The sequence below is a fragment of the Vigna umbellata genome, chromosome 10 (assembly GCF_029865625.1).
Source record: "Vigna umbellata cultivar VRB3 chromosome 10, Vumbellata_1.0, whole genome shotgun sequence".
In the NCBI taxonomy this organism is placed as follows: Eukaryota; Viridiplantae; Streptophyta; class Magnoliopsida; order Fabales; family Fabaceae; genus Vigna; species Vigna umbellata.
This window is the reverse complement of record NC_142174.1, coordinates 6,373,303-6,387,060: the sequence shown is the minus strand read 5'-3', so window position 1 is coordinate 6,387,060 and position 13,758 is coordinate 6,373,303. Positions and strand designations below refer to the sequence as shown.

Here is a 13,758-nt window from a genome sequence, read left to right as displayed (position 1 = left end):
TCAATTTGATATTTGTTATGCGTTATGAGTTTTTATATAATTTTATGTATGATGCGCCATTATCCTATTTGTGCCTCTATTTAAGAATTTGATAGCCTACCAAAAATTTAAGAATTTGTGCCTCTGTTTGTTGACATTAATTATATACATAACAGTGCTTAAAAATGTCATAAAAATAACTAAATACACAAATGTATACTTAACCTTGAATCAAACTTTTGTGTAAAATCTTCTAACACCATTGACATAGACACGACCCTGATGAAAACCCCATTGTATAACAAGAGTGGTAACACAGCGGATTAATCCTATGATTGGATGACCACCAACAGCATTTGATATGTTGCAGAATATCATCAGAATGCCTCCATTTTCATCTCTCCTACCCACCCTCCTTTGTTCTCCACTTATCTTGTTTTTGTTCTGAGAAAAGATACAATCTTTTGAACTCCTTTACCAAAGTTTTTTCCCAAATCACCTATCCAACCAAAATATAGTGTTTTTGAACTTTTCCTATTTCCTATCCACCTCACTGTCAAACAACTTATTAAGGTTGTCCCTTCCACGTTCCTTCCAAAGATCTTTCCACCGTATTGAAGCATTTTTAACGGCCGTCAAAATCTTGGCTGTCATGAGTTCCCGGATTTTGGGTTGAAGAAACTCGTTTAATCATCTACAGACATTTCTTTCGTGGGGTGAAGACATCAAACGTTCCACAACCAACAAATAAAAGAAAAACGTAAAAAGTTATAAGAAGTAAGCGTTTAATTGGATGTGAAAAATCATGTTCCCGGTGACCTTATCCGTTTCCAAACGTGCTAGACATAGTTTTTCTTTGCATAATTGTTTTGCAAAATGTGAGGTGGTGCCAGTTTGCGTCTATCTCAACCAATAGTTTAGTTCAGTTTAGATCCGTAGTTCAAGGCGTTATATTGATGGCGGTACAGGGGTGGGGTGTGGGAACTGATAGCGTGAACAAGAAACTCCACGAGGATCATCACATCAACAGATAAAAACGTTGTTATGTGCTAAATTCTGTCCAAAATAATGGCACTAAAATTCAGTAACTGGAGGCATGCATGTGATGTGACAAGGAATTCACAAGAATTAGTGAAATTCACCACACCTTCCTCGATTAAGGCAATATATCCGCGTTAGAATTGATTACATATTTCATGGAGGTTGATTAAACTTTAAGTCAATTTAAAAAAAGACATGCACAATTAAAAGTTAAAGAAAACCACGTCCGTATCTAGGAATTTCAGAATGTGTCCCACTGTTTTGTCCGGAAAGCAACGGCTAGCATGAGCATCAAGTATATAACACAACACAGCCTCAACTACCCCACTAGTATATAAAGGGCACCGATGTTACTTCCCTCATCAAAGCTCTATTGTAACAACGCTTTATTCTCATAAGTGTTGCTTGGTAGGTACACTAACAATGGCCTCAAGCCAGGGTTGGACACCGAAGCAGAACAAAAGATTTGAGAATGCCCTTGCCATCTTCGACGAGGACACCCCAGATAGGTGGCACAACCTGGCCAGAGCCGTCGGAGGAAAAACTGTCGAAGACGTCAAAAGACATTATCAGAAGCTCGTCGAAGATGTCAAGCAGATCGAGGAAGGCCACGTGCCCCTTCCCAATTACCGAACTGTTTCAACCATGGCAAGCAGCATCAGAGGTTACGGTTACATCAACGAAGAAAACAGGTTATTATTATTTGCTAACTCGTTCTTCTTCTTAAATAACCTTAAAAGATAAGATTGAAAATCAAAATTGGTTTTATACAAACAGAAGAAGTAGCTATGTATATGAAGATTATTGTGGTGTTTGATTGTTGTTTTTCTTGGTTGAGTGTGATTGTGCTTATGATAATGCAGGATGAAGGGTCTGAGTCTGCAGTGAGGTTGATTTAGCAGTAATATGGTGGATGCTTGGATTGGTACTATGAAATATTTTATTTGCTTTTTATTTCTTTCCATATATATGCGAAGCATCGGTGCTTTGTGTTTCTGTTTCTGTTTCTGTTTCCATAAATGTAAAGATCAAAGTGTCCAAAGAGGGGCCAACCGCTTAATAGTAAAACATATATAAAGCCTTTCAATATCAACTTTTGTTTTCTCTCTCCATACAGTTTTTTAAGCTTTAATATTACTTCAGAAGCTCACAAAACAAATTTATATATTAAAATTTATATTTACTAATTTTATCTTGTCTTTTTCATATATATTTTGAATAACAGAGAATTTTACTAACGGAAAATAAAAGGATGATTAATAAAGGTTTAATATCTCTTTTGATCCCTCGAAAGGGGGCAAATGTTCAATTGGGTCCTACCTTTTTTTAGAAGTTCAATGTGGTCCCAAATTTTGTAAAAAGTGTGCAATCAAGTCCTTTTTGGAAACGGCGTTGATTTTTTAACGGAGCAGCTGACAGGGTGGACTGAAGGACTGAAGTTAGCTACGTGGCTGTGTGAGGGTAATACGTGGCTGTGTGAGGGTGATACGTGGCTGTGAGAGGGTAATATTACTGAGGTTAAGAAATTAGGGTTTGAGTTAGAGAGAAATTGGTGTTTGAGATACGAATGACTTCTTCTGAAGGGTGTTCGTTGTGTTCGAAAAGTACCGCGAGGCCAGCCCTCCACCTGCAGAAAACCAAAACCAAAAATAAAAACCAAAACCCAGAGATCCAACGGCCAACCTCGGCGAAGTTTCGTTGATCTCCGCAAACCTGTCGCTCGAGACCCACCGCGCGAACCACCATCGAAACCCCAAGGGTCGCGCCTCTGCCGCTGTGTCGCTCACAAGCTCCGCCACCGCGGACCACCCCAAAGCTGTCGCAAGTTGTCCCAACGTGAGAGAAAGGAAGCTGCCATATGGTTGCATAGCAGCGCCGAAGGAGAAGAAGAGAAGGGAAAACTATATCTTTCCCTCACATGAGCGTGACGAAGCAGACATAAGAAGAAGAGGGTAGAAAGAAATTGGGATTTCCAATTTAGGGTTCATAATCCTTTCAGATTGGGAGTTTTCCCTCTTAATTCTAATTTTAATTAGGTTCCTAATTTTCAAATTTAGGACCCAATTGAACATTTGCCCCCTTTCGAGGGACCAAAAGAGGTATTAAACCATTAATAAACAAATATGAAGTCTTATAAAATGAAATCAACGAAAATAACATTAAGAATGCTAAAACTTGGAGCACAGATTTTGAATTCATAAACTTCTTACACTTGGGCTTAGTTTGATATACAATTTCTTAAATTTAAAATAATTTTAAAATGAAATAGCCCATAAATACTAAATTTTAATATAGTTATATTTCGTGTATATATATACATATAGGAAAATTTTAAGGCATACAATATGAATATTTTCTTTAAATATAACTTATTCATATTCAAAGTGACATCATCAAGATTCAATTAACTAAGGTTAGTCATTTTAGTTCATATACAATTTAGGAAACTCTTATTTCATAAAATGTAAATATTTTTCTTTAAATATGGCCTTAAGGTTAGTATAATATCATTTTATTTTATATGTGTTTATTCACATATATAATTTTGGCTTAAGATAAAGAGTTTGACATTATATTTTAAAAATCTATTCTGACAATTTAAAAAAAATATTCCGCAAAAGCTACATCAAACAACCATAATTTATTTATTTGTTATTGAATAGTTTATACATCATGTATATGTAAAAAAAAAAGTGCTGTGATTAAATGCTCTATTTATGCTTGAACATAAAACAATTTTTATGGGCTTTTGTTTTAAATTTAAATTTGTTAGGAAATCAACTGAGTAGAAATCATTATAGTACTGTAGCTTTTAAAGTATTATTATAAAAAGTCAACACACTTATGTCAAATCCATATATACCACGTTTACTTGGATGAAAATTTAAAACTAATTTATACCAATCTTTCAATAATTAGTTAAATACAAAGAAAGAAATTAGTAAACCTTTGTGATTAAATAGAGAATTACCTAATTCAATTCATGCATAACACATACACTTGAAAACATTCAATAACGTTTTAATATGTAACTAAGCCTTGAAGTAAGGATCAATCTGACATGATACAGTGTTTGGTTTCCCGTTGAAGATATTGGTCTTTTTGCGAGCAAGCAATATTTAATATGAAATACTATACGGGGAAAATACAAAAGTATTTATTTGGGAAATTACTATTAGAACAAAATTATTAAGAGGGAAAATAACTAAGTAAAATTCAACAATAATGAATAAATTACAATATTATCAATAAATAATGAACTCCAAAAAAACTATATACGACGGCAATTTATCAAAAAGCTGAAAAAATATAGAGTACAAAAGAAACATAATACTTATTAAGTATAATATATATAACTATATTTGATTATAGTGATGGTTTATTTTTTCTTTTTAACTTCTTTTTGAAAGACTGTAAATTAGTCGAAATAATTTTTATGCCTGGAATGAAATATTTTAATTTTTGGTTAAATAGCTATGACAATTGATAATGGCCCATCATTAGAAAAATATCATTGCTCAAAGTTAATGACTGAACCCAAAAGAAAAAGTTCTCAGCTCCAAAAATATCTCCTAAAAGCTGCAAAACAGAACAACCTTTATAGAAAATGACTTAGCTAATTGCATTTTATAAAATTTACATTCTAAAATAAGGCCATTCATATTGTTTCATTTCTAGGGAGCTGTTGTTTTGATTCTTTAAGTCGCTTTCACAACATGCTCATCCCTTATTTCTTTTTCTTTTTCTTGTATCCCATGTTTTCTTCTTGCACCCGTAGTCTTCGTGATTTAATTACTCCTTATTAGAAAATAACCTAAAATCCTAATTTAAAATATAAAATTATAACATTTTTTTAATTATATAATTTAGAAGATGGATAAATTACATAATTCAAAACTTAAATTGAAAAATAAAAAACAAAAATTTTATTTCTTTTATTATGAATATAATTGGTATTTCAGAAACTACAGTGATACAGTGCAAGAAACAATTGCCCAGCTTCTTTCCATCTTTCTGAAAGCACATTGTTGGACATGTTCAAGAATTTGTTCACATCTTGTGAATGTTTTTGTAGTCTAATTTTTATATGTTTTTATTCATATCAGTAATTCTTATTATTTTTATCATATGAAGTTACGGAGAATAGATAAATAGTAGCTAATAATTAATAAAAATATTAAAGATGTTTGACTGAGTTGTTTCTGTTATCTACTACGGCAAAGTAATTAATTTTTAATTATAGAAGATAATAATCTCTACTGTATATAAGATAATAACTGAGATATAAGATAGGGTAAGTATAGTAATTTTTTATAATTTGTATCATGTTAATTCAATTACTGTGGAAAGAAAACTTAATTATTAATTAATTAAATTTCAATTAATTTTTTTTTTAAAAAGAAAGTAACTTGTAGGGAATATACAAGTGACGCCAAGGTTAATTTTGTAAAAAGAACACTTTTCAAAATAATAGAGGCGCGTTTAGAAAAAACAGAGAGATGTTGGGCTTATCGTTTGGGCCAACAGGAATGTAAAGGTTCACGTGCAGCACGCATTGCGAGATGGCGTGTGAGAAAGAAATAAGAAAACCCACACCAAAGTAGGATCCAAGACGAAGACCAACAAGAGGAAGAAGAAAAGCAGCGAAACTGAAGAGAGAATGAAGAAATAAATGATTAGAAGCAGTTGGATTAAAGGAGAGTGAGTTTCAACCATTGTCATCGTCAACATCATCACATTACATTCATTTCACTTCAACTCGTTCACTTTCCTCAATCTCCAATTCAACCTCACACTTATGGGCGAACACACGCTAGGTCAAGCACAATCCCTAATCGAACCTCAACCCCACCCAGCTCCCTCCTCCTCCGCCGCTGGCCCCGACGGCGCTCAGGCGGACTCAGAACTAAACAATGTCCTTCCGCACGTAAACTCCCCTGCCTCCAAAATCCCCCTCCGTCCCCGTAAGATCCGGAAGGTCTCACCGGACCCTTCCACATCCGAATCCCTAACCGAACCCTCTAAACCGGGCAAGAGCGGCGGTCGGAGCACCAAGCATGTTCCGCCTTCGCGAGCCATGGCGGTGGTGCCGCGCTTAGTGGCGCGTTCACTCTCGTGTGAAGGCGAGGTGGAGATCGCGCTCCGATTTCTCAGGAACGCGGACCCTCTTCTCTCTCCTCTTATCGACATTCACCAACCCCCAACCTTCGACAATTTCCACACTCCCTTCCTCGCCCTAACGCGTAGCATCTTGTACCAGCAACTCGCGTACAAAGCAGGCACCTCCATCTACACGCGCTTCATCGCGCTCTGCGGTGGCGAAAACGGCGTCGTTCCCGAAACCGTTCTCGCTTTGACTCCCCAACAGCTTCGCCAAATTGGGGTTTCGGGGCGGAAGGCGAGTTACCTTCACGATTTGGCGAGGAAGTACCAGAACGGGATACTGTCCGATTCGGCCATTGTGAACATGGATGATAAGTCACTCTTCACTATGCTAACCATGGTCAATGGAATTGGCTCTTGGTCTGTTCACATGTTCATGATTTTTTCCCTCCACAGACCCGATGTTCTCCCCATCAATGATTTGGGTGTGAGGAAAGGGGTTCAGCTTCTTTATAACCTCGAGGACTTGCCGCGGCCGTCGCAGATGGACCAATTGTGTGAGAAGTGGAGGCCTTATCGTTCTGTTGCGTCGTGGTATATGTGGAGATTTGTTGAAGCCAAAGGAACTCCTTCTAGTGCTGTGGCAGTAGCCACTGGTGCCGGCTTGCAGCAGCAGCAGCATCACCACCAGCACCAACAACATGAGCAACAGCAGCAACAGCAACATCCTCCACAGCCGCAGCTTCTGGACCCCATAAATAGTATGTTTAATCTCGGGTAAGACATTACTGGCTCCGAAGCTTTTCATATGCTTGATTTAATGGTTTATGTGGTGATTTGATCCCTTGTAAAGTGGTAGTATTAAATGAAATTCTTCACATTTAGAATATGTATGTGATGATTAATTTCGTCTTTTACTTTCATTGTTTTATTTAAAATTAAATGAATTTTGTATACGAAAATGTATAATCAAAGGTTTACTTTTTGAATATGGAAAATGCTGCTGATGAGCAATTGTATACCGTCGCTTGGTGATTATTCGGGGAGAGATATGCACTTTCGTCTCGTGAAGACGTGGTGCTGTATTCTTTCTTTTTCCCAGATTAGGAAAGCCTTCGTACCTCGGGGAGAGATATGCACTTTCTTTTAATCTTTGTTCAATTTCCATTAAGTTGACTGGTCGTTGAACTTATAACTCTTTGAGACATTTTTTTGCTGCTCCTTTCTCTTTTTCTGCAAGCTAATTTGAAAAAGAAAAGGAATAACGTAAGACACTTTTGGTCTTCCAATATCAGAATTGTATGATTTTACTCCCTCGAGTTCCAACTGTGGTAATTGGGTTTTCAAGCATGGTAAATGTGCGACTTTAGTCTCGTAGGCTTCATTTGTGTCAATTGAATCCTCTGGATATTGTAATTGTGTGGTTTTAATCCTCTCATTAATTGGAATTAGTTGATGAAACATTGACTTATGACAACTAAAACCACACAATATGCACAATTAGAACACAGGGAACTAAAATTAAACAATTGTAATTTCAGAAGGATCCGCTTGGCACAATTAAAACTTGAGGGGTTAAAATCACATGATTGTTATACAAAGGGGACAAAAAGGACAATTAAGTTAAAACTTTTTTGTGTCAGTGTTTTTGGCAGATGATACTTAAAATAATGCGATGTAGAATTCCTGATGGCTAAGATGTCATGTGAAACCTAGCTTTCTCTGTCTAATGAGGAAGAAAACCAGTGCCTTTTGTGTCTTGGTCATCTATGGTGACAAGATATGTTGCATGTGATTAACTGATGCACTCTTTTTGGTTCTCTTGTTATGCAGTGTATGAATTGAGGGGAAAATTTGACGTCTCTCAAATTGTATATAGTATATATAGGTTGTACGAGGGAAGAAACACTTGCTGGCATTTTCTTGCATTACTAGTACGTGGGTGTGAAAAAGGATGAAACCAATAATTATATAGAAAAGTATGGAATGATATTTAAGAATTGAACTAGTATCACCGAAACTTCAAGTGGTGATGCTATTAAGTAAAACTGATTACCTAAACATGGAATGGTCACTATATGATTTGTGCTGCTGGGATTGAAAGAATTGCTGCGTCAATTAAGCTATCTTCCCCCCAAAAGAAGTGTTGAGAGGAGATCATTGTTGCCTTGTTTATCTTGAAGGGAATAAGCCAACACTCCCCATTAAACATAATAGACAGTGGGTATGTACAGTTTAATAAGTCAATGCTTGGAAGCTTCTAGGATGAACTATATACTACCATTGCATGGTTTGCATTGGAAGAAGAGATGCGAGGATCTTGATTTATCATTGAAACTTAAATTTTTTTATGTATATTATTTTATACTTAGGCTACGAGTTCATTTGAAGGCAGGACTGGTTCCTATGTTCATTAAATTGATTTTTTCTTTTAAAATAGACAAGGTAGTGAAAATAACTTGTGGTTACAACATATGAGGAGTTGATGCATAAGAGATGCTCAAGGTCTATTGTTGTGTTGTTTATTTATTGCGAGTTGCTAGATGGTGACTTGAATTGGAAACTATTTTTGATTTATCCAAATCCCCCCTTAAGACGCCTCGGGTGATTAGTGAGCGGCAGGAGAACTTTGCTTTGTTAGGTCAGTGTGGCCTTTTAGTCGTCGATGGGCTTGATGTAGTAGCAGTGTATGGATCTCACTTTTCATTCATTGATCTGATGTGATCATTGGACCTTCAAGGTGGTTATATTTTTGGAATTTCGTCTTTTCTCATCATATTTTGGAAAATTGCTTCTCTGCCTGTTAATAGCTAGTGTTTAGTTTGGTAGCCTGGTAATTATATTATTATTCACGTGTCTATTTAGTGGTTTCCTTATGTGATCCGTCTTCTGAAGCTCAACTTATACTTCGGTTACTAGATTTTTTTTTTTTGTAAAAGTTGACGTTGGAATCATTTCCATAACGTAATGAAGACAAAAAAATGGTGTCAAGTTATTTCTTCCGTTGGTTATTTTTGATATATCTCCTACGAAGGCGTGTATTTTATTTATAATAATTTTAGGTGTAAACTTAATAATGCTATGTTTTATCAGTTTGTTATGGTATGTTGTGATCGTGTTGTCATGTACTTGCTTGTGCTTCGGGGTGTCAACTGTCAAGTATTTCCCTAAAATCTGATTGATATAGAGTTTATAACAATATACAAAATTCAGTTACTGTGAAGGAGAGGAGTGAAAATTTCAAGGTACAGTACGCGTCTGTCATTTAGCTTCATTTGTTTCTGTTCTCTCCAACTTCAAATATGTAATTGTTTATGTTGTCTAATCTACTATTGATGTAATTTTAACACGTTTGTCATCTCTATGTTCTGTCAAATGTGCTACAGGGCCGCCTGTGCTTGGGGACAATGATCCCCAACGGAATTTGTATCAGGCTTCGTTAGCAGTCGCTCACACGGGAAGTTGCAAAGACACGACGTGAAGTGTATTTAATGATAGATCTTAGTACTGAGACTTGGACATTGGGAGCATTGAAGCATCAATGTATGATTTGCCTTGTGTTCAATAAAAGCCAGTGCAAGATTAATAAAGGCCACTCCTTACTTTTGTTTTTATTTAAGTAATTGTAGTTGTTGGAGGGCTATGTCATGTTGTTAAGGCGTCAGTTAGTAGGACTAGACTGATTAGAGGGCTGTGTTTCATTGCCTTTGCTGCATGGTAGTGTGTTTTTTTGGAGTGTCAGACCATGTGATGTAATTAATGTGTGCATGGAGTCATTATCTTGCATCCTGCTGCTACTGGATGAGCCCTATGCTTTATGTGTCGTTCTTCTAATGCAAAGAAAAGTGGGGGACTAATTATCTGGTAATAGGTTTTGAATGTAATAGATGTCAGTAGTAGTAGTGCAGTTTACATCCTATGTTTTTATTGCTAAGTCATGTGGTGATCAGTAACCCTAAGATTAATAAAAGAAACTAGCTTATTTAATTTCCTATATTTAATTTGTATTTGAAAAATATCTTTGAAACTTATTGGTTTAATCGGTTTGGTTATATTTAAAGATGGCATTTATAATTCTAGAATAAGTTTTAGTTGTATAATTCAATAAATGTTCTTACTTTCTCAGAAAATGAGTTTTACAATAAATTAAGAGTATGTAAAGAGGTTAACTTTTGATGCATTTGAATTTGATCTAATGATTTTTATAGTTAGAACACATTTTATTTTATTTACATCTTATATATAGGATAAAAGATAGTCCTGAGCATTAATTTTTTTATCACCGGATTTTTTTAAAATTTGAAAACAGAAATTTTTATTAATATACTGGTATTGGTGGTTAATGGCAGTATACTAAATCTTTTATGCACCTAAATAAAAGACGTTCTCCACGTCTCGCAGTGGGATAATAAATAATAGGTTTAATAGTCATTTTTATCCATGTTGATAAATTTCAACTTCCGATAAATATAATCAAATCAAACAGTGTTAATGGATGATGATCTGACAGCATTAATGTCGTTTGGTTATATTTAATGGAAGGGACTAATTTGATTCAAAATTTTAAAGGTTTAATAGCCAATTTAGTCCTCACTTTGGTTGAAAAATCTCAATTTAGTCTCTCGTTATAAAAGTGTTTTGAATTAGTCCTAACTTTTAAAATAGTGGGTCAGATTGGTCCTTTCTGTTAAATATAAGTTAACAAAATTAATGGATGATGATGTGACACAACTTAAAGCTAACGAGGGACCAATCTAACACATCAGCTTTAAGCTGTGTCACATCATCATCCATTAATTTCGTTAACTTATATTTAACGAAAGGGACCAATCTGACCCACTATTTTAAAAGTTAGGACTAATTTAAAACACTTTTATAACGAGGGACTAAATTGATATTTTTCAACCAAAGTGGGGACTAAATTGGCTATTAAACCAATTTTAAAAATGAGAATATATTTCAAATACTTTTAAAACGAGAGACTAAATTGAGATTTGTCAACGAAATTAGAACAAAATTGACTATTAAACCTAAATAATATTGAGTCGCTCTCGTTTATTTATTATAACATCATTTGTTAAACAGGGACTTTATTGACATTTTTTTATTATTAGTTAAAATTAATTTTAAATTATAACTTTCATTAGATTGCACTTTAAATTAAGAGAAAAAAATATTAAATTAAAAATGAGAATTATCAAAATTGGCAATTTTTTTTTATAAATTTAAACCTACAGAAAAAAAGTTGAAACAAGCGTAAAAACAATATTGTTAAGTTTTCAAAACATCGTTTAGTTTTTTCTAGGTAGGTACTGTCAGGATAGCGTAGTCCAAATTTAAGAGTTAATCAAATTAACCTTTTCTGTATTGAAACATTGAAAAAAAGTCCGCGTTTAATAACTTTTAATTATTTACGAAGGTAAGGAGAGAACACGTAGGACAAGACATGAACATGTACTATCAGACAGCTGCAGAGACAATCGCCTACAATATATAAACGTTTTTTTTACAGGACGGCGTTGCAATTCGGAATACACATACCCAACAACTACATGGCGACGATTTTTGCTATTACAGCTGAGGGGACAGTGAGATATTCTAACCGCATATCCCCTTATTCCCTCTCGTTATCGTAATCATCCCATTGGAATATCAGAGACTGGATCATGAGCTTCAACACGTATCTAGATTAACACTATTACTATAACTATAAATATGCAAGCGATCATGCCACTAGTTTTGGCAAGCAGCACAACAGACAAACTAAAAATGTCATACGAATACGAGAATTATGACCCCTCCTTCCCCGACCAACCTGTGGTTGACTTATACCTTCCTGTTTGGGCAAGGTTACCAGCTTTCCACTCGAAACCAGCTTTCATTTGGGCTCAAGACTTTCACACCACCACTACCCTCACCTACCAACAACTCAACGACACTGTTCATCTCATCTCATCACAGCTGCAGGGTTCATTGCAAAGAGGAGACACTGTACTTCTTCTCTGCTCTCCAGGACTTGACCTAGTTGAGCTCATTTTCGGCTGCCAAAGAGCTGGTCTCTTGAGCGTACCTATAGTCCCTCCTCACCCTTCTTTCTCCAATCAAAACTACCACCACCTCGTAAGAGCCATTTCTCAGACCAAACCCAAAGCTGCCATAGCTCACTCTCACTACATTTCAAGCATTCGACGCTACCTCTCTTCTCCCCACAACAACACCAAGCTAGCTCACATGCTGCAAACCATCCACTGGATTTCCATTGACCATGTCAAACACGGCAAAGCCGTCGTTACTGTAAACAACCGTGATTCCCTAACATACAGTGGTTGTGCAGCAGATGAAGTTTATTTGGTTCAGTACACTTCTGGAGCCACTGGTGTCCCAAAACCCGTGCTTGTCACTGCTGGCTCAGCTGCTCACAACGTTAGAACTGCCAGAAAATCTTACGATCTTCATCCAAACAGCACCATCGTTTCGTGGCTGCCACAGTATCATGATTGTGGCCTCATGTTTCTGTTGCTGACCGTTGTCTCCGGTGCCACGTGTGTTCTCACGTCCCCAAACGCGTTCATCAAACGCCCCAGACTCTGGCTTGAACTCTTGTCCGAATTCAAGGCCACTTGCACTCCCGTTCCCTCGTTCACATTGCCACTAGTCATCAAGCGTGGAGGGATTGACCAAAGCGCTTTACCCATCAACCTGTCAACCTTGAAGAACCTTATAATCATCAATGAACCTATCTATAGAGACTCTGTGGAAGAATTCGTTCATACTTTTTCACCATTCGGGTTAAGCCCTTCTTCTATCTCTCCTTCCTACGGGTTAGCAGAGAACTGTACCTTTGTGTCCACTGCGTGGAGGAACTGCCACAGTGACAATATTGGTGCTTATGGTTCCAGCTTCCCAGATTTCCCAACTCACAACAAACTGTTACCGGTTGCAAGGCTCGGAAACATGGAGCAGGAAGACGTGGAGATTATGGTCGTAAACGAAGAAACCTTGGAGCCGAGTGAGGATGGTGTCGAAGGAGAAATTTGGGTTGCTTCACCAAGCAATGCTTCTGGGTACCTTGGCCACCCTAGCTTAACAAGAGAGGTGTTTCATGGAAGACTGAGAAACATGGTTAGTAAGTGCTTTCTTCGAACCGGGGACAAAGGCATCGTGAAAGGAGAAAAGAGATACCTCTTTGTTACTGGTCGCTGTCAAGATGTGATGGAACTCGAAAACGGTGAAAAGGTTCATCCACATTATATAGAGACTGCGGCGTATAATATTTGCTCCAAGTTACTCAGAGGAGGCTGCGTTGCAGCGTTTAAAGTTTCAGCAATGGTGGTGGTTGTGGCAGAGATGCAGAGGTTCGAAAAGGATGTGGATGTGGTTGTGTTGAAGTGGGTGTGTGAGAAAATTAAGGCAGGTGTCTGGAAGAAGGAGAAGGTAGAGATTGGATGGGTGGTTTTGGTTAAGAGTGAGTGTGTTCCCAAAACCACTTCTGGAAAATTGCAAAGAGGGAGGTGTAAGGAGAAGCTTCTCGCAGGGGAAATGGTGATTCTGATGGAAACGCGGTTTGAAAAAGATGTTACTGGTTTTACGAGAGCACAGAACGTAAGAGAAGAAGCTTCGGAAGAGAAGGGTCAT

At 36.6% G+C, this 13,758-nt stretch overlaps 2 protein-coding genes across 2 annotated transcripts; both read left to right on the top strand.

The window, feature by feature from the left end:
* Positions 1 to 1,370: 1,370 nt before the first annotated feature.
* LOC148191749 (protein RADIALIS-like 3) lies at positions 1,371 to 2,113 on the top strand. The gene is made up of 2 exons (XM_088100794.1): positions 1,371 to 1,712; positions 1,884 to 2,113. The coding sequence occupies exons 1-2, from the start codon at positions 1,444 to 1,446 to the stop codon at positions 1,906 to 1,908; spliced, it is 294 nt and encodes a 97-aa protein (XP_087956920.1). The 5' UTR covers positions 1,371 to 1,443; the 3' UTR covers positions 1,909 to 2,113.
* Positions 2,114 to 5,625: 3,512 nt separating this feature from the next.
* Positions 5,626 to 10,117, top strand: LOC148191748 (DNA-3-methyladenine glycosylase 1-like). Its single transcript, XM_088100754.1, has 2 exons — positions 5,626 to 6,900; positions 9,510 to 10,117. Exons 1-2 carry the CDS (start codon positions 5,819 to 5,821, stop codon positions 9,532 to 9,534), a joined length of 1,107 nt encoding a protein of 368 aa, XP_087956880.1. The 5' UTR covers positions 5,626 to 5,818; the 3' UTR covers positions 9,535 to 10,117.
* The last annotated feature ends 3,641 nt before the right edge of the window (positions 10,118 to 13,758 follow it).

What these genes read in the sequence shown, in the direction of transcription:
- LOC148191749 (XM_088100794.1), top strand. Translation starts at nt 1,444, where the DNA reads ATGGCCTCAAGCCAGGGTTGGACACCGAAGCAGAACAAAAGATTTGAG. An exon ending in TACATCAACGAAGAAAACAG is followed by an intron (nt 1,713 to 1,883) that starts GTTATTATTATT and finishes ATGATAATGCAG; the next exon opens with GATGAAGGGTCTGAGTCTGC.
- LOC148191748 (XM_088100754.1), top strand. Translation starts at nt 5,819, where the DNA reads ATGGGCGAACACACGCTAGGTCAAGCACAATCCCTAATCGAACCTCAA. An exon ending in AATAGTATGTTTAATCTCGG is followed by an intron (nt 6,901 to 9,509) that starts GTAAGACATTAC and finishes AATGTGCTACAG; the next exon opens with GGCCGCCTGTGCTTGGGGAC.